The sequence below is a fragment of the Ursus americanus genome, chromosome 36 (assembly GCF_024610735.1).
Source record: "Ursus americanus isolate L20-20 chromosome 36, mUrsAme1.1.p, whole genome shotgun sequence".
In the NCBI taxonomy this organism is placed as follows: Eukaryota; Metazoa; Chordata; class Mammalia; order Carnivora; family Ursidae; genus Ursus; species Ursus americanus.
The window spans coordinates 11,329,344-11,350,727 of record NC_142162.1 but is presented as its reverse complement, the minus strand read 5'-3'; the positions used below and the strand labels follow the sequence as shown (position 1 = coordinate 11,350,727).

Below are 21,384 nucleotides of genomic sequence, written 5' to 3'. Positions count from 1 at the left end.
ACAGCAAATTATTTCAGACCTTCAGTGAATAGCTATTTCTTAAACCACATTATAGGTTGTAAAATTATGCAGTCCATATTACATATATATAAAATCCTGATCCAGACAGATCAAAGAGTACAAGAACACTTTTCTAGTAGGAAAAAAAAAAAAAAAGTAATGAATTGTGTTTTGTTTTGCTAACACTTCCCTGATTTTTAGCCAGATGTCTTTACTATTGGTTGGATCAAACTCAAATTTGTATGGGAGATGGATGCCAGGAGACGTCAACAGTTCTTTTGGTTCAATGTGTGTTTTCTGTGTGCAATGTGTTACGATAAGCGCTAGAGGAATTCAGAGCTGAGACAATATGTGCCTTCACTGGGGCTTCTGACTTCTATATCATCCATGGCAGATGAACACAAACTATAATATCATAAAAACGCTGTGCTCAGCATCCCAATGTAAAATAATAGATATGATATATAAAATAATAAAAAAATATGCCATGGGTATATGAAATAAAATTAAATGTTGGGAAAATTAAATGGTATCAAATGTATCAAAAAAGAGATATGCAGGAATTAGAGTGATTAGAAAAAGACTTTCTAGAGTTGGGATTTGAACAGATTAGATAGAACTAAGTGAGGAAAAAGAGGTTGAATATTCAAGACAATGAACAAAGTTACTTTAACTGATATTCCAGATTGACTCACTTAAAACCCACTCCTACATTTCTCTTCCTTTAGCTAGAATTCTTCACAGGACCTAGGTTATCTCCCAAGTTGTCCTTGCACCTCAAGGTGTGAGGACAGAAGTGGGCAAAGTGAGGTTGCGGTCACATGTAGAAGACTGCGTCATTGGGAGTAGTTTTGGTAGAGTTACCAAAACGGAATTTCAGCCGTGATGGTTAACTCTACCAAAAATAGATACTAACCAAGATGGCGGCTGGTTCCCTGTCCCTCTCGGAGGTTCTCTATGCCACCTGCTGGCCCGTAGTAAATCCCTGATAGTTTGTGTTACCTGTAAAAACCCTGCCCATACAGCTGTTGGTAAGGCTGTATTCTGAATGCCTTGAGGATATGGCTTACCTCCTGGAAATTGTGTTAGAATTAGGCAAGGCTCGTTGAAGGAATTAAAATTTACATCAGTCCTAATTGGACAATTAAGCAAAAACAGGAAAATGTTACTGATAGAATCTAGGTGTTATATGGGTGGTCACTGTAAACATTTTTCAATTATGTTTGAAATTTTTTCTTAATAAAATGTTAAGAAAATTAAAGCTTGTAGGAAGAGACTTTAACTGCAACAAATTTGAATTTTCCCAAAAAACTTGTCACTTCTAGATTATTATTTTGAAAAATATTTACCAGTGATTTGAACTACAGTGAAAGGCAAGATTCTAGAATGATTCATAGTGGGTACAACTTTCACAGGTCAGATTTAAAACCTCAGGTGTGCAAAAAAATTTTATCAGCTCCTTCCAAAATATATACAAATTAAAATTTAAAAATAAAAGAAGGCAATCCAAAGGTAACATGTCATTTATCCAACGAGTCTTAAAAGGATGGGAAAGAGTGTTATCTTGAAAAGGCTTAATTTTTCAGTTTTATTTCATATTGTAACACTGCACTTGACCAAACTCTATCCACCCTTTCTTTATAAATCTGTAAAGAAACAGTTACTGAATTAATGTTTATATGGATTGTTGTTTAGGAGGAAGCAGAAGAGAAATTGAAAAAGCAAAAGGAGTTGAGGCAAAATTTTATAGAACAAATGGCCCTGAAGGAATTAGTACTCCAGGCTGCAAAAGAAGAGGAGGAGACCTTTAGAAAGGCTATGCTAGCTAAGCTTGCCGAGGATGATCGGATAGAACTGATGAATGCTCAGAGACAAAGAATGAAGCAACTAGAACACAGGAGAGCTGTGGAAAAACTCATTGAAGAGCGTCGCAACCAGTTCCTTGCAGACAAAGTAAGAAAAAGTGTCTTGTTATTATCACTGAACCAGCAATCAGCTCATCTGTTCCTCCACTAAACATTTAACTGAGACCTTTGTATGTGCCAGATGCTGTTGGATATGTGTTTCCTAATCATATGGTACAGACATTTTCTGACCATTTATTAATGCATCTGGAATATATTGATGCTTTCTATGTGCTAGACACTGGTTGGCTGGTGTTGAGAACATAAATACAACTAAGTCCATGATTATGAGTTTATGGTCTTGGTTAAGTATACAAAAACAATCATTATAAAGATAGGCCAAGTACGTGTGATAATAATTATACAGGTTTGGGCCTCTTGATATGGTAGAAGGGACACAGATCATGAATGCACTGGATGCTATTTTAAGGAAAGTAATTTTTACCCAAGGTTCCCACTGAGGAATTAAGTAAGCTACACGATCAGTTCTGCACTTGGAAGGATGACATGAGTAGGAGTATGGGGGGTAGAGTGAGGGGAGTAAGACAGGGAGACCAGTTAGGCCATTACTGTGGTAAGTCTGTGATAAGTGCGGAAAGCCCGTGCAAATGGGGAACAGGAGCCATCTGAGAGAGGGAGGGGGATAGGTTGGGTGGGGCTTGGTGACCAGTTAGGTGCGGAGAGGTGAGAGCAGGATTACGGCTGCTGCTCCTACTACTAAATACTGTTGCTTCCATCTGCAGTGAGCAGGTGAGGTCCTGACGAAGACAAAGAGATTTCAAGGGGGTATATAATTCCATTTTGTCCACATTGATTTTGAGGCCCCAGGGGGAGATTTCTTAGTTGGCAATGTAGATTTCAGAGTTGGAGAGGGAACTAGGTTTGTGCCTTTGGAGACTTCGATTTCTCTATTTTATGCTTCATTCATAAACCTCAAATAATACTTATATAATCTGCCTCACTAGATTGTTCAGCTTCAAGAACCAAATCAGATAATATGTAAGTGCTTTGTAAACATAAACAGCTCTAAATATGAAGAGTACAGATTAGGCATATTGTAAATATTTTTAATTAATAGAAGTAGTAGCAATAACAATGAACACTTATTGAGTGTTTACATGTGTCATTCACTATTCTGAGCTCATTACAAGCAAAGTGATAACTTTAAACTTTCAACCCCGTGAGTTAGGCACTATTCTACCCCCATTTTAAAGACGTGGGAACTGAGGCATAGAGAGATTAAATATATATATTGCTCAAGGTTTCACAGCAAGTAAGTGGCAGAGCAGGGATTAATAATTATCATAATGATGATCTTTTCCTGTATCGGTGGACAGGAAGAAATCTTGAGACATTCTTGTAATCAACAGATACTGACCTGCTGGGCATTCTGCTGAGTGTTAGTGAGGAAACCAAAATAAATAAAAGTTAATTCTGGTAGCCTCTAGGGTAGTGCAAAAATTAGGGTATAGATTCCCAAAAGACTCGATTATATATAAAATTATACTAAGAATACATTTCTTAAATGTAAAATGTAAACATTTATAGAATTTGGTAGTTGTAATTTACCAATTGTGCAATACAGTTGACCGATGAACAGCACAGGGGTTAGGGGTGCTGACACCTGCCCCTCACCCAAAGATCCATGTGTAACTTTTGACTCCCCCAAAACTTAACTGATAGCCTACTGATGACCAGAAGCCTTATTGATAACATAAAGGTTCAGTTAGCACTTATTTTATATGTGTATTACATCCTGCATTCTTAAAGTAAGGTAGAGAAAAGAAAATGTTATTAGGAAGAGAAAATACATTTACATACGGTACTATATCGTATTTATCGAAAAAAAACCTTACAGGTAAGGGGACCTGTGCAGCTCAAACCAGTGTTGTTCACAGGTCAACTGTATATTTATGGCAGAACTATGTGGGTTTACCCGGAAATACATAAAAGATGAATAAAAGCAGAAGGCTATTCTAAGTTGACAGCATATGGAATTACCACAATGAGAAACTTGAATGATAGGCAGAAGAATTTAGATATGATACAGTAGGAAACTGGTGATCATAACATGGTCTTTAGCAAGAGGAGAAGGCAGTAATTCAAGAAAGAGGTGAGGAGGACCTGGAATAGGTTCACAGAGCAATGGAAGAAGCAAGAAAGAGAAGAGTTTAAATATTTTTAAAGGAAGATGAGACTGCTATGGCTTTTTTGGATGTAGGATAGAGTAGAGGAAAGAGTCAAAATAACTCCAAGGTTTCAAATATGAGAAACTCAGAGAATACCAAGTGCTGTTACGTTTTGAGGTGGAACCAAAAGATATAATTACTTTAGTTTTAATCATTTTGGGTTTGAAACAGAAAAGCAAATTGAAAATATTCTGAAGGCAGCTGACCCAGAGGAGCAAAGCTTAGGTCAGATTTTCCTAGAAATACGTATCTGGCATTAAGTAGCACACAGAGAGGTTCAAGCTAAGATGATTCCTCTAAAGAATATATTATAATGAGAAACAAAGGGCAAATCAAGTCTTGGGAGTAGAAGCAGGAGGAAAAAAACGACGACGATACCAAGAGCTGGTTAGAAAGGCAAGAGAATCTGGTGTATCACAGAAAACCGAGAGAGATCCGCTCTTTTACCTGCTCCATGAAATGTTGGAATACGTTGGCTCTTCTCTATTCTTATTTCATGCCACAGTTCTGTTGCCATATTTCCAGATGTCTAAGTGACATAGCTGGAAATTTTGTAGATGCCTTAGCATTTAGGTTTCCAAAAGTGAACATTCCAGACAAACCTTTTCATTTCTGTAGCCTGAATCTTGGTTAAAGACCACATATTCAGTTAGTCACCTAAGTCTATGACCTTAGACTCATTCCTGGATTTTTACCCATTTCTAATAGTTTTTAGTCAGCCACTAAATTCTGTTGACTTTACTTCAGCAATAAGTCATTAAATCCAGTTTCGTTTCTTCGTAACTTAGTTCAGACATTTAATGCCATTCCTGTGGACTACCGAAGCTGTCATCTACTATTCTCCATATGACTCCAGTCCACTATCTGCCACTAGTTACTATGGGTTTAAAAAACTCATTAGATCCTCCTCCTGCTTAAACTTAAGTGGATTACAGCATTAAATCGCAATTCCTTAGCTTTGATATAAACCAATCATGATTTACTCTAACCTTTAAGGGTTAACCTATAAGCACCTAGAATCTTGCCTAGCAAGTGGGAAATTATGTTTGTTGAATCAGTGAGGATGATCAACGTCAGACAAGCAGAGCAAAGAGGATAAAAATTTGAAGGATTTTGAAATTGATCAGAAGTCTTTGAATACTCCTTGCCTAGGAAGAGGTACAAACGGTGACAAACCGTCCCATCTCATGGCTTACAGAGCTAATTAGAAAGCTCCTAGAAAAATTAGCAAGAAAACTGTAAATGGAAATCAGATAAAACTACCGAAAGCATAGATAACTTCAAACAGATAACTTCAATTTGTCTTAATGTCATATTCCTAGTATGAAGCTGTGTGCTTCAAGTGTGAGATTGGATCACATCCCAAGGGCAAGGGTGGATTTTCATGATCATGGAATATATTAATCCATTCCGTTACAATCCTATGAGGCTCTGTGTTTTTTTTAGATTTTAGAGATATTCCTAAAATAGGTATCTACAATTCTGTCTAGCTCTAAAAAAAATCATATGGTTAGTCAGACAAAAATCTGAAACTCCCTAGGAAATAGTTAGCTACTATCAGCTATTCAGAATTTGTCCTAAATGGACAAAATGGTTTCAGACTTTTCTAAACCACTTATCCTAATTTACTATAAAAGTGTTTATTAGGATATTTAATGTGTTTACCACATCCTAAGAAGAGAAATCTTGTATTCTACGCGAATTAGAGATTGTACATCATTGGACAAAAATCTAACAAGTGCGCTTTCCTCATAACATTACAGAACTTTCTTGCATCTCCTTTTTATCAGGAACACATCAGTTAGGACTAGGTTTGGCTACAGGTAGAGTACCAAATTAATAGTGGCTTAGTAGATGGTTTATTCTCCCACATAAAAGTCTATATGACATTTTTGCTTATATTCAATTGGCAGAAACCAAGTCCTGTTTTGGCCACACCTGAGTGTAAGGGAGTCTTAGAAATGTAGTCTAAAAAAAAAAAAATTCAGGTATAACAATTCCATGGCAGATTCTATTACCCTATTTGATCTTAGAGATAACATAAATAAGAGCCACTCAACTCTGATTCAGGAACAAATGGGTGAGAGTGTCTTTTCTCACTTAGCTATCTCAGCGCTGCTTCCGATTCTGTAATGCACGTAGTATCATAGTAGACAACATATTCTCATGAAAAGCTATCATGGATTTACATGGCATTGGATATGGCTGTCCTAGCATCCTTCTTTATCTTCATCTGGTAACTGCGAAGAGTTATTAGGTTATGTAGAAGCTTGCCTCCCATTGTAGCAAAACAGACATACTCTTTCCCAGTTTACTGGACTTTGACAAGGAGTGGTCTGAAGAAATAATGACCCTGGGAAACTATGGTTATTGCAAAGATAAGCTTAATATTAATACTACTTTAATTGTAGGTGGAATTCATTGCTTCAGTGGTCTGCCTTTAGCACCCTTTTTCCAATAGGATTATTTGGGTACAGCTCCATAAGAGTTCTTTTAAGCCCTAGAACTTTTTAAAGCTGGTCCTCTCTTCCACCAGATGTGGCACAGAAGTTTGGTGTGGTTATGTAAGAGCACCCAGTGCTCTCCTGAGAAACACTGGTTCTTCTGTGGGACCTCTTGCTCCTACTCTTGTGCTTCATACGGACTCTTACAAGTCTTAACATATGGAAATACAGACCTTTGAGATATCCCTATTCTCTTTTACCCAGCTTTTGTTTTACACTGTAAGCTGCCTTCAGCACTTGGCATATGGTAAACATTACATAAATATTTGAATTAGAAATCTCTTCTTTGAGAAATTTTTCCTTGGTAATGAAGATATTGTTCTAAAAATATATACTTGCCTCCCTAAAATCCTAGTCATGACTATTGTTTTTGTAACTTTAAGGGAATAGTAACTGTAAAAGAGATATGTTGGGTATATAATAAATATAAAAGATATATATACTATATAGTATTTCCTGAAGTGTCGAAAATAGTTCAGCAATTTTATCTAATTCACTGCAAGAATAGTTTTATTTGATGACTTCTTAAAAGATTAATGTATTCTGTGACAATAAGATTTTATTTACATTTCCAGCAACGTGAACTGGAAGAATGGCAGTTGCAGCAAAGAAGACAAGGATGTATTAATGCAATTATTGAAGAAGAAAGACTGAAACTTCTCAAAGAACATGCTACAAAATTACTAGGATATCTCCCTAAAGTAAGTGCGATTTAACTCAAGGTATAATCTTCCCGACCTCCAGTAGTGGGGAAAATACATGGTAATTAGGATTTCAGAGGGCCTGGGTTTTGCTTACTTCGGCAGTGGGATCTTAGGCAGTTATTGACATCTGTCTCTAAAATGAGAGAGTTGGTCTAGGCACATTCTTAGAAGTATGAGCTAGATTTCCTGAACTTAAATTGTAGAAGTTTTTCCTCCCCTTTTGGTGCAGTAAGTCTAACACTAAACTACCCTAAAAGCAGTTGCGATACTTTGTACACTGAAGCTGATGACCTACAGGAAAATCTTGTAATTAGTAACGCTGCTAACAGACATATGCTTGAACCGAGGCTGAGACAGATCTGCTGTGTAATGGGAGGGTATAAGTAGGTAGTACTAGGTAACCTGTTTTTAAAAGTACTTCCAAAAGATAACAGATTTTCTTGTATACGTGAGATACATTCTGACTATAAATGAAGTAACAATTGAGTTTCATAAGCCACATAAACATCTGGATGCATGTAAATAAAATTTCCATCCTCCAAAAATAGAAATGTCATTTGATTTATTCATTTGGAAGAATCAAGTGCTTATTTTGTTTTCAGTGCAGTGCAGAGAAGGAGAAAGGAGTAATTACTGCTTGTCCACATCACTTCATATTAATTAATCATAAAAATATAAATTCTGGAGAGTCTGGGATTTAGATATTTTTAAAAGTAAATAATTGTGGAGATGGGGAGAGCCTAACAAACCTGATATGTCCCCAAATGACCTAAATTATTCTTTAACTCCTTTAAATTATATAAGTAAATATTTAACAGCCTTTTACTGTATAGTATAAGGGAAAAGTAAATAAAAGCATGGAGAATTTCGAAGGGCTTGCCTAAATGGCTTACCTCCAAACCTGGAGCCTTTCCTGCAAGATTGCAGGTTTGCCGATCAGCCATAGAATGGAGGCAAGAGCCAGTCCGATGCATGAGCTGGGCAAAGCTCAGTCTCTTCACCCTGACCTCTCTCATACCTTATTAAATTCTCATTCAGCCAATCCTAGCAGTGGTGACCTGCAGTAGTAAAGTAGAAGAGCCCAGATTCTTAGGCTGGAGCTCACAGATAAGTCAGGAAATCAAAGAACATTCAGTATACATATTGGGTCATAATTTTAGAGAACAGTGATGTTTTCCATAAACCTATTGAATAGATTTCCTTATCTTGGAGATAACTTCTGAAGTTGTAGTCTATGTATTTGTTAGTCTTATAAGCATTTGAAGTAACCCATGAAATATTTTTCTTGTAGGGAGTTTTTAAAAAAGAGGATGATATCGATATGCTTGGTGAAGAGTTTAGGAAAGCATATCAGAAAAGGAGTGAAATTTGTGAAGAGAAGTGACACCATCGAGATTTGGTAAAACCTGGATTGTTTTTACCACTAGATGTCACTGTAACTTCTGTTTTACAGTTAAGTAATACTCCATAATCTATTTGGATTTCCTAAAGGGTCTCCGTAATTCATATTTTTTAGCTACAAAATTGCTTTTAGTCAAACTTGTACTGATAAAGTGAAGATCTGAGTTCTACACCACATCTCGACAGTCCATATATATAAATACATTAGAGGCCAAACCCAGGAGACAACTTCTCCGTACTCCTGCTGCTCAGAGCTTTCTCTGCATCTCCATTCAGACCAGCAGTATTTGTGGTTTTGGAACTTAACTTCCGGGATTTGGCCAAAGTATCTTTCTTTCTACTATAAGGAAAGAGAATAGTTAAGAGTGAGGAATTTCAAAGCGGTTTATTGTCATTAAACTTAGAATTCCTGTCACATAAACTTATTTATGAACTAGAACAGAATCTCTAAAGTACTTTACATTAGAGGGCAAGTGGGTCACAAGAAAGAATTCCTATTTTACAAAATATTCCTTTTCTAATAATAATTACATTCAATTTTGTATCCCCTCAATCTGAATAGGGAATTCACTGGAATTGCTTTGATTTCATTATGAAATATCGTCATTACTTATAAAGAGTAAAAACAAATCATTAAAACTTTAGTTGAATAAAATGTATATGGGTCTCATACAAAGTCTGTATACTTTAAAGTAGATCATTTATGAATTTCCCCATTCAAGTGCCTTCATAAATTCCTCTTCGGTGAAAGACAGCATCTTGGCAGCTTCAATATGCATCTGCGTTTGTAACAAATCAATATGGTTTTAGTATTAAGAGTAGCACAGAACAATAGGAAATAAATGTGTGTATAAATATGCTATCAAATTAATCTCTGTTGGAATGTGTATTCGAGTTCTAATAAACATGGTATTTGAAATAATTAGTGATCAGCTTGTAAAAACCTATTTTGTCCATGGTGGTTACTGAACCAACTGGTTGAGAGAACAACAACATTCTAATTCCTAACCTTTGCAAAAAGGGAAAGTGGCAGAACCATGACTTTGTATCTTCTCACCACGGGTGACTCGTGTGTACAGAAGGGAATAGTGGTTTGGAAATCAATCTTCAGTGTTCCAAGAGGCAAACCAATTCCCTAAGATAGTTATTCTTGTACATACTTTAATTAAGGAGTACCCATACTGTATTTCTAGTCCCATTTGCCACATTACTAGTTTACTTGCATGAAAATATCCATCTGCTTGGATGACACATTATGTATGTTATATAGATAAAATTTTGTGCCTAAGCATGTCAAAATAAAAAGCATATCTAAAGTAGAAATAACTATTTTAGTAGAGTGGCCCAAATAATACCTATGATTTAACTGTGTTTTTAAAGGATAGACTCACCTTCTGCCTTTTTAAAACATCAATTAATTTTAATTGTTTCTTCAACCCTATCATTAATTCCCCTTTTTGTTTTTCTAGCTTCTTGTTTTCGGATTTCAATGCTTCAATTTTTTTGTGTTCTTCATTGGCTATATCCTGCAAAAAGAAAAAGAAATCCCATATAGTCTTCAGTCTTTATTGAAAACATTATTAAAAATATTGCCACACTAGTAATAACTATCTTTAACTGAAATAAATTTTCTTTTTAACACTGATAACTTATAATGATGCTCATGTCTCACACATTTAAACATTCTAGAAATAATAAATCAGTTCTAATTCCAGTAATGGCAGTTTGTAGTAGACCAACTCTGCTGGGGGTAACAAAACCATATTTGAAGGTATAGATGAGTAATCAATAGTGAGCAGAAACTGGAGGTGATATGATCCTTGAGAAAAGTGAAATACACTGGCTGAAGTCCACATTCAGTTGGCTTCTGAGAGCACTTTCTACTTCATGGGTTCACAGGAGATAGACCTTGAGGAAAAAGTAGCAGTCTTACTGGTCTGAGGAATGAGACAATAGGGTTGCCAGCATTGTAGAAATTTCCAGGTGACAAATCCTAGAAAGAATGGAACCCTCAAAATTCCCTCAAATCCCTGGCAGACACCTGAATACCCCATGTGCAGGGTGAGACCCCTAGGAACACGTGAAAGGCAACAGCTGTGGTCTAAGAGCTGAGCAGAGAATTCAGCCACAGGCCTGACAATGGAGAGTTTGTAATCTTGGCAAAAATTATCTGAATGAGCTCTGCATCAATTTGGACAATGCAGAAAAAGGACCTGTGAACTCTGATAGGTCAGTAGAATTTAAGTACAGGAAGATCTTAAACGTTAAAGAAAGCCTTTCAAGCAAAAGGGCAATGATACCAGAAGGAAATCTGAATTTATGTACATATAAAAAAAGTACCAGAAATAACATAATAAATATTAGCAGACTTTTAAAAAAAAATCTCTTTAAAAGATGATTGACAGTGATGTCACCAAGACAGCAGATAAGGAAGTTCCAGGCCCTTGTCCCCTAACGAACACACATGGAAACACGATACAATGGAGTGTTGTCAGAACTATAGAAACCAATTAAGCAGCAGTAACAACCAAACACCTAAACAAAAAGCCACATTCAAAATGATAGGAAATTTCATGGCATTTATGCTCATCCTTTTCCCTTACCCTCCTGGCATAATGGAAGGAAACCTTTTAATTCATGGAAAGAAGAGCAGAACTTGCTTGTAATGTTCTGACTTGTCTGGGGATTGCTTGAGGGACTGTCTTGCCTGACTCTGAGCACTGATGGAATGGTGACAGTTTACATACCAGGTTGGAGGCTGCTAAAAGCAGTGGTGGGAACTGCTGCACAGGGGGCCTTTAGGGGGGGTCTGCAGAACCATGAAGGCCTAGGGGCAAGAGATTATGGCTCGAGGAATAAAATACAACAACTAAGGCCCTGAAAAAAAGCAGGGCTGAGACTCCTAGGAAATTAAGACATTTAAATGACAAACAAATGAGCTTTAAGACACATGGAAAACAATACGAAATGGTAATAGAAGTTCTTCCCCATCAGTAATAACTTGAAATGTAAATGAATTAAACTTCCCCTAGATTGGATTTAAAAAACAAGATTGAACTGTATAATGTCTACAAGAGACTCACTTGAGATCTGAGGACATACACTGAAAAATGAAAGGATGAAAAAATATACTGCATGCAAATAGTACCCAAAGGAAGATAGGGGTGGCTATAATATCAGACAAAATAGACTTTAAGTCAAAACAGTTATGAGAGAAAAAGGCCATTATATAATAATAAAATGCTTGATTCACCAAGGACTTATAACAATTATATATGCACCAAACATCAGTTCCTAAATATATGAGGCAAACACAGAACTGGTGGAAGAAAAAACAGCACTGCAATTATAGTAGACTTCAATACCCAACCCATGAATAGAACAACCAGAAAGAGCAATAAGAACAGTACTTGATAACCCAACAGACCAACTGGAGCCAAAAGACATATATAGTACATTGCCCCCAACAAAAGCAAAGTACACATTTTTCTTTTATCCCCCCCAAACATTTATTTTAGAGAGAGAGTGAGAGAGCGCAGGGCAGAGGGGAAGAGAGAGGGACAGAGAAACCCGCACAGACTCTGTGCTCAGTGTGGAGCCGGATGCAGGGCTTAATCTCACCACCCTGAGACTACAACCTCAGCTGAAACCAAGAGGCAGCGCTCAACTGACTCTACCACCCAGATGCCCCAAAATGCACATTTTTCTTAAGTGCACAGGGAACATTCTCCAAAACACATCATGTTGGGCCACAAAACAAGTCTTAGTAAATTTTAAAAGATTGAAGCCATACAAACTGTCTTTTCTGTTCACACTGAAATGAAACTAGAAATCAACAGAAGGAAGATTGGAAAATCCACCAATATGTGGGAATTTGTACTCTTAACCAATGGGTCGAAGAAGAAATCACAAGGAAAATTAGAAAATATCTTCAGATAAATGACAATGAAAACACAACATACCAAAACTTATGGGATATAATGAAAGCAATGCTAAGGGGAAAATGCATAGCTATAAATGCTTAACGTTGAGATCTTTAAAGATCTCAAATCATAACTAACTTTATAACGTAACTAGAGAACTAAACCCAAACCTAGTTGAAAATAGGAAACACTAAAGATGAGGGCAGAGAGAATGAAATAGAGAATAAAATAACAGTAGAGAAAAATCAATGAAACCAAGAGTTGGCTCTTTGAAAAGATCAACAAAATTGACAAGCCTTTACCTAGACTAAGAAAAAAAAAAAAAAGACTCAAATAACGGCAGAAATGAAAGGGGATGTTACAACTGACTTTACAAAAATAAAATTGTAAATGGAAGAGCAACACTACAACTGAAACCACAGAAATAAAGAGGGTAAGGGAATAGTCTGAACAACAGTACACCAATAAGCTGGATAGCCTAGACAAAACAAATTCCTGACACTCCCCATCTACTAAGAGTGAATGATGATGAAACGGGCAGTTCAGGGAATCCAAACAAATATGTAACTAGTTAGGAGATTGAAGGAATACTCAGAAACCTATCAACAAGGAAATCCCCAAACCAGATGGCTTCACTGGTGAATTCTACCAAATATTTAAAGAAAAATTAACACCGAGAAGAGTAAGATGGCAGAGGAGTAGGAAACCTTAATTTCATCTGGTCCCAGGAACCCATTTAGCTAGCTATCAAATCATTCTGCACACCTGCGAACTCAACCTGAGATCGAAGAAAATAGCTGCAACTCTACGAATAGAAAAGTGACCACTTTCTGCAAGGTAGGAGGTGCGGAGAAGTGAATGTGAGGTGATACACAGGAAGACAGACCGCAGGGGGAGGGAGCCTCCATCAGCCGCCTACGGGCAAGTGCTAGAGCACGAGCACAAAAACGGAACTTGTAGAAGTCTGCTCCGGTGAGGGATGTTGCTCTGGTGGCTAAGCGGGAGTGGGAACCCTCGCTGGGACAGTGTGGTCTCAGGACCCTTGGGGTCACAGGAAGACCAGGGGTGTCTGAGTGCTGCAGAGCTCCCAGGTATTGGAGGAGGGAAGCCGGCTGCAGAGTGAGCCGAGGAGTAGGCTCTCAGCTCGGGGTGGCCATACACTGTGAGTCGGGCCGCTGCTCTTCCACCGGGCCTCAACAAGCGGCAGATCTAGGGAGAGCCCCATTCCTCCTCCAGGAAGAGCAACGCGTGAGCGTGCCGCACAGCCTGCTGGGTTTGGAGACTCCAAACAGGGCCCTGTGCCAGAGACAGAAATGCTCGGTCACAGGCTGGATGAGCACGGAGTGCGGCCGGAGACCAGGGGACAGGAGTGACTGACTGCTTTTTCCTGAGGGCACACTGAGGGGCAGGGCCCCGAGCTTTCGGCTCCAGGGCCAGAGACTGGGAGGCCGCCATTTTCATTCTCATCTCTAAAGCTGCGCAGAAAGCCTTTAGGGAACAAAAGCTACAGAGAGCAAACCAGAGCACTGACTTAGCCTGGCCCCTGGCAAGGGTGGTGCAATTCTGCCTGGGGCAAAGACATTTGAGAATCAATGCAACAGGCCCCTCCCCCACATGATCGGCAAGGACAGCCAGCCAAGACCCAAGTTTAGGGATCAATGCAAACTGTAAAACTCCAGTGCTAGGGGGAATACAGCACATAGAATTCATGGCTTTTTCCCCATGATTCTTTAGTCTTTCAAATTTATTTAATTTTTTAATTTTTCTTTTTAAAAATTTTTCTTCTTTCCCTTTTCAACCAACTTTTCCTTTTTTAAAATCCTTTTTAATTTTCATTTTTACAGTCATATTCTATCCCTTCATTGTATTTAACCTTATTTTTGTGCGTGTGTATGTGCGTGTGTGTATATCTACATATGTGTGTGTATATATATGTATATATGTATATACACATACATATATATATATATGTGTATATATATACACACACACACGTTTTTTTTTTTTTTAAAAGATTTTATTTATTTATTCGACAAAGATAGAGACAGCCAGCGAGAGAGGGAACACAAGCAGGGGGAGTGGGAGAGGAAGAAGCAGGCTCATAGCCTCATAGTGGAAGAGCCTGACGTGGGACTCGATCCCGTAATGCCGGGATCATGCCCTGAGCCGAAGGCAGACGCTTAACCGCTGTGCCACCCAGGCGCCCCACAAGTTTTTCTTTCTTTAAAATTTTGGGGTGCAGTTTGTTCTAATAGACCAAAATACACCCAAAATCTAGTGTATGGTTCTGTTCTATTGACCCGCCTGATCATATTCTTTTTTTCCCTTATTTTTTTGTTTTAAGTTTTTTAATTTTCATATTTACAGTTACATTCTATCCTCTCAATGTACTTAATTTTACTTTTGCATATATAAGTTTTTTTTTCATTGCAATTTTGAGATGTAGTTTCCCCTAACAAACTGACCAAAATACACTCAGAAGGTAGTGTATGGCTCTGTTCTGTTCACCTGTTTATATCCTTCCTTTTTTGTTTTTTCTTTTTTTGTTTTTCCTTGTTTTTAATTTCCATTTTCACACAGTCTAACCTTTCATTGTATTTAATTTTATTTTTGTACATATACAAGTTTTTCCTTCGTTACAATTTTGGGATCTAGTTTTCTAAAAAATAGACCAAAATACACACAGAATCCAGCATATAGCTCTATTCTGCTCACCAGTATGATTATATATTTTTTTCCTTTTTTTTCCCCTGCTTCCAGGTCTCTTCTGATTTGTTTAGTGTATATTTCTCTGGGGTCCTTGTTGCCCTTTAGTATTTTAGTATTTTGTTCTCTTGTTATCTAAAGAGCGTCCTACTAAAGAATGAATGGGTCAACCAGGAAATTAAAGAGGAATTTTAAAAATCATGGAAACAAATGAAAATGAAAACACTACTGTTCAAAACCTTTGGGATGCCGCAAAGGTAGTCCTACGAGGGACGTATATAGCACTACAAGCCTTTCTCAAGAAACAAGAAAAGTCTCAAATACACAACCTAACCCTACACCTAAAGGAGCTGGAGAAAGAACAGCAAATAAAGCCTAAACCCATCAGGAGAAGAGAGTTAATAAAGATTACAGCAGAAATCAATGTAACAGAAACCAAAACAACAGAACAGATCAACAAAACTGGGGGCTGGTTCTTTGAAAGAATTAATAAGATTGATAAATCCCTGGCCAGACTTATCAAAAGGAAAAGAGAAAGGGCCCAAATTAATAAAATCATGAATGAAAAAGGAGAGATCACAACGAACACTGAAGAAATACAAACAATTATAGAACATATTATGAGCAACTATATGCTAACAAATTAAACAATCTGGAAGAAATGCATGCATTCCTAGAGACGTATAAACGACAAAAACTGAGCCAAGAAGAAATAGAAAACGTGAACAGACCCATAACCAGCAAGGAAAATGAAGCAGTGATCAAAAATCTCCCAACAAACAAGAGTCCAGGGCCTGATGGCTCCCCAGGGGAATTCTACCAAACATTTAAAGAAGAATTAATACCTATTCTTTTGAAGCTGTTTCAAAAAATGAAAATGGAAGGAAAACTTCTAAACTCTTTTTAAGAAGCCAGCATTAACGTTGATCCCAAAACCAAAGACCCCACCAAAAAGGAGAATTACAGACCAATATCCCTGATGAACATAGATGTAAAAATTCTCACCAAAATACTAGCCAATAGGATCCAACAGTACATTAAAAGGATTATTCACCATGACCAAGTGAGATTTATTCCTGGGCTGCAAGGATGGTTCAACATCCACAGATCAATGTGATATACTACATGTGATAAAAGAAAGGACAAGAACCATCTCAGTAGATGCAGAAAAAGCATTTGACAAAGTACAGCATCCTTTCTTGATTAAAACTCTTCAGTGTACAGACAGAGGGTACATACCTCAATATCATAAAAGCCATCTATGAAAAACCCACAGCAAATATCATTCTCAATAGGGAAAAACTGAGAGCTTTTCCCCCAAGGTCAGGAAACATGGCAGGGATGTCCACTCTCACCACTGCTGTTCAACATAGTACTAGAAGTCCTAGCCTCAGCAATTAGACAACTAAAGAAATAAAAGGTATCCGAATCAGGAAATAAGTCAAACTCTCACTCTTTGCAGATGACATGATATTTTATGTGGAAAACCCAAAAGATTCCAACTCCAAAATTTCTAGAACTCATACAGAAATTCAGCAAAGTTGCAGGATATAAAATCGATGCACAGAAATCAGTTGTATTTCTATATACTAACAATGAGACAGAAGAAAGAGAAATTAAGGAGTCAATCCCATTTACAATTGCACCCAAAACCATAAGATACCTAGGAATAAACCTAACCAAAGAGGCAAAGGATCTGTACTCAGAAAACTATAGAATACTCATGAAAGAAACTGAGGAAGACACAAAGAAATGGAAAAACATTCCATGTTCATGGATTGGGAGAACAAATATTAAAATGTCTATATTACCTAGAGCAATCTAAACATTCAATGCAACTCCTATCAAAATACCATCAACTTTTTTCACAGAACTGGAACAAATAATCCTAAAATTTGTATGGAACCAGAAAAGACCCTGAATAGACAAAGGAATGTTGAAGAAGATAACCAAGGCTGGTGGCATCACAATTCTGGATTTCAAGCTCTTATTACAAAGCTGTAGCCACCAGGAGAATACGGTACTGGCACAAAAACAGACACATAGATCAATGGAACAGAACAGAGAACCCAGAAAGGGACTCTCAACTCTATGGTTAACTAATCTTCGACAAAGCAGGAAAGACTATCCAATGGAAAAAAGATAGTCTCTTCAACAAATGGTATAGGCAAAATGGGACAGCCACATGCGGAAGAATGAAATTGGACCATCTCCTTATACCATACACAAAAATAGACTCAAAACAGATGAAAGACCTAAATGTGAGACAGGAATCCATCAAAATCCTTGAGAACACCGGCAGCAATCTCTTATACCTCGGCCACAGCAACTTCTTGTTAGACATGTCTCCAAAGACAAGGGAAACAAAGGCAAAAATGAACTATTGCGACTTCATCAAGATAAAAAGCTTTTGCACGGCAAAGGAAACAGTCAACAAAACCAAAAGAGAATGGACAGGATGGGAGAAGATATTTGCAAGTGACATATCAGATAAAAGGCTAGTATCCAAAATCTAGAAAGAACTTACCAAGCTCCACACCCAAAGAACAAATTATCCAATCAAGAAATGGGCAGAGGATACGAACAGACATTTCTCCAAAGAAGAAATCCAAATGGCCAACAGACACATGAAAAAGTGCTCAACATGATTCGGCATCAGGGAAGTATAAATCAAAACCACAATAAGATACCACCTCACACCAGTCAGAATGGCTAAAATTAACAAGTCAGGAAATGACAGATGTTGGTGAGGATGCGGAGAAAGGGGAACCCTCCTGCACTGTTGGTGGGAATGCAAGCTGGTGCAGCCACTCTGGAAAACAGTATGGAGGATCCTGAAAACGTTGAAAATAGAGCTACCCTACGACCCAGCAACTGCACTACTGGGTATTTACCCCAAAGACACAAATGTAGTGATCCAAAGGGGCACCTGCACCCCAATGTTTATAGCAGCAATGTCCACAACAGCCAAACTATGGAAAGAGCCCAGACGTCCATTGACAGATGAATGGATAAAGATGTGGTCTGTATATACAATGGAATATTACGCAGACGTCAAAAAATTGAAATCTTGCCATTTACAATGATGTGGATGAAAGTAGAAGGTATTATGCTAAATGAAATTTAAGAAACAAGGCAGAAGATCATAGGGGAAGGGAGGAAAAAATAAGATGAAACCAGAAAGGGAGATAAACCATAAGAGACTCTTAATCTTAGGAAACAACTGAGGGTTGCTAAAGGGGAGGGTTGGGGTGGCTGGGTGATGGACATTGGGGAGAGTATGCATTGTGGTGAGTGCTGGGTGTTGTGTAAGACTGATGAACCACAGACCTGTACCCCTGAAACAAATAATACATTATATTTTAAAAAGCAAAACAAAAAAAATATTTATATAAAAAAATGAAAAATTAACACCAATCATCCTCAAATTCTTTCCCCAAATTGAAGAGACCAAAACACTTCCAAACTCATTCTATGAAAGCCAGCATTAGCCCGATACCAAGGCAAACAAAAACATGACAAAAAAAACTAAAGACCAATATTTCTCACAAGTACTGATGTGAAAATCCTCAACAAAATAATAGCAAACTGAATTCCACAGTACATGTAAAGGATTATACAGAACAAGCAAGTGAGATATATTCCTGGAAGCAAGGATGGTTGAGTATATGAAAATCAACCAATGTAACACTCCACATTAAAAGAATGAAGGAAAAAAAACCCACACAATCCCTCGATTGATGTAGAAAAAGCATATGAGAAGATTCAACACACCTTCATGATAAAAACACTAAACAACAGAATGATACTATTTCAACATAAGAAAAGCCATATATGAAAAGCCAACAGCTAACAGACTGGAAGCTTTCTCTCTATGATCAGAAACAAGACAAGATACCTGCTTTTGCCACGTTTACCCAACATAGTCTTGGAAGTCTTGGTCAGAGCAGCTAAGGAAGAAAAATAAAAGGCATCCAAATAAAAAAGAAGAAAGATTATTTCTGTTCACAGATAACACATGTATGTAAAACACTCTTAAGATTCCACAAGAAAACTGTAAGAATAAATTCACTTGGTAAAGCAGCAAGATACAGAATCAATAAACATTTTTATATACTAACAATGAATATTTCTAAAAAGTAATGACCATCAGAAAGAATAAAATACTTAGGAATAAACATAACTAAGGAGCTGAAAGACTTTTACTTCAAAACACTGCTGGAAGTATTTAAATGCAAATAAATGGATGGAAATTCTGTGTTTGTGGACTAGAAAGACTTAATATTGTTATGATGCCAATACTACCCAAAAGATAGTTATATATTAAATGAAATCTCTATCAAAATCCCACTTGTGTTTTTTACAGAAATAGAAAGATCCATCCTAATATTAATATGGGATCTCAAAAGACCACAAATAGCCAAACGATCCTGAAAATGAACAACCAAGTTGGAGGTCTCACACTTCCTGATTTTAAAACTTATTACAAAGCTACAGTAATCAAAACAATGTGATACCTTCATAAAAGACATATATATATAGACCAATGGAACAGAGAGCCCAGAAACAAACATATGCACATAAGGACAAATGATTATTGACAAGGGTATCAAGCCATTCACTGGGAAAGAACATCGTCTATAATAAACAATGCTAGGAAACTTGTTATCTCCAAGCAAAATAATGAACCTATACCCTATATCATACCATATACAAAAATTAACTTATATTTGGTCAATGACCTAAATGTAAACCCTAAAAGTATGAAACTGTTAGAAGAGAACACAGAGGACATGGTACATGACAGTGGATTTGGTTGTGATTTCTTGGATAGGACACCAAAAGTACAGGCAACAAAAGAAAAAATAAACTGGACTATATCAAAGGACAAAATGAACAGAGTGAAAGGCAACCTATACAATGGTTTACAGATATTTACAAATCATGTATTTGATAAGGAGTTAATATCCAGAATATGTAAAGAACTCCTCCAAATCAGCAACAGCACCGTCCACCAATTGTGAGTTCTTTGCATATTTTTTAGACATTTCTCTAAAGAAGATGTATAAATGGCTAACTTCAAGCACATAAAAAGGTGGTCAAACCTAATCATTAGGAAAATGCAAATCAAAATCACAGAGAGACCTAAACATCCTAAACATTAGGATGACTACTATAAAAAAATTAAACCACACACACACACACACACACACACAGTACTGGTGAAGATACAGAGAAATTGGAACCCTCATGCACCATCGGTGAGGATGTAAACTAATGCAGCAGCTGTGGAAAAGCAGTACGGTTGTTTCTTTAAAAAGTAAAGATTTAATTTCATCTTATGATTAAAGTAATTCCACATGATATGATCCAGCAACTCCACATTTGGACATATATCCCAAATAACTGAAAGCAGGGTCTTAAAAAGATTAATTGTACACTCATGCTCATAGCAGGATTATTCATAATAGCCAAAAGTTGGGAACAACTCAAGTGTCCACAGACTGGTGGATAAACAAAATGTGGTATATACATACAGTGGAATATTACTCAACCTTAAAAAGGAATGAAATTTTGGCACATGCTACAACATGGATAAAAGTGTGGACATTATAAGTGAAATAAGCCAGTCACAAAATGAGAAACATTGTATGAATCCACGTATATGAGGTACCTAGAATGGTCAAAATCATAAAGATAGAAAGTGGAATGGTGGTTGTCAGGGGTGGGGAGAGGGTAATGGGGAATTGCTATTTAACAGACATAGAGTTTCAGTTTTTGCAAGATGAAAGAAAAGTTCTGGAGTTTGGCTGTACAAAAGTATACATGTGCGTAACACCATGAACTGTACACTTAAAATACAAGAGGGTACATTTTATGTGTTCTATGACAAAATTAATTTTTTTAACTTAAAAGATAATTCTTTAAACCAAAAAGTAATGATGTAGTGTGGAGTTTGTGTGTAAGTAAAATGTATGACAACAGCAAAAATGGCAGAAAAGAGGAAATGGAAGTATACTACTAAAAGGTTCTTACATTAGTCATAAAGTGCT

The 21,384-nt window shown here is 37.0% G+C and overlaps 2 protein-coding genes across 7 annotated transcripts in view; one reads left to right on the top strand and one right to left on the bottom strand.

Moving 5' to 3' along the window:
• The window catches only part of MNS1 (meiosis specific nuclear structural 1), a 44,525-nt gene extending 35,812 nt beyond the window's left edge, over positions 1-8,713 (top strand). The window contains exons 9-11 of the mRNA XM_045790128.2: positions 1,696-1,953; positions 7,173-7,298; positions 8,593-8,713. Coding sequence (XP_045646084.1) covers positions 1,696-1,953; positions 7,173-7,298; positions 8,593-8,685 — 477 coding nt within the window. The 3' untranslated portion in view covers positions 8,686-8,713. The remainder of the gene's footprint in view (positions 1-1,695; positions 1,954-7,172; positions 7,299-8,592) is intronic.
• A 359-nt stretch (positions 8,714-9,072) lies between these two features.
• TEX9 (testis expressed 9) overlaps positions 9,073-21,384 on the bottom strand; it is a 202,807-nt gene continuing 190,495 nt past the window's right edge. For all 6 annotated transcript variants that reach the window (XM_087859191.1, XM_087859192.1, XM_087859193.1 and 3 more), the window contains 2 exons: positions 10,094-10,228; positions 9,073-9,481 (listed from right to left, as the gene is read on the bottom strand). In XM_087859191.1, coding sequence (XP_087715317.1) covers positions 9,404-9,481; positions 10,094-10,228 — 213 coding nt within the window. In that variant the 3' untranslated portion in view covers positions 9,073-9,403. The remainder of the gene's footprint in view (positions 9,482-10,093; positions 10,229-21,384) is intronic.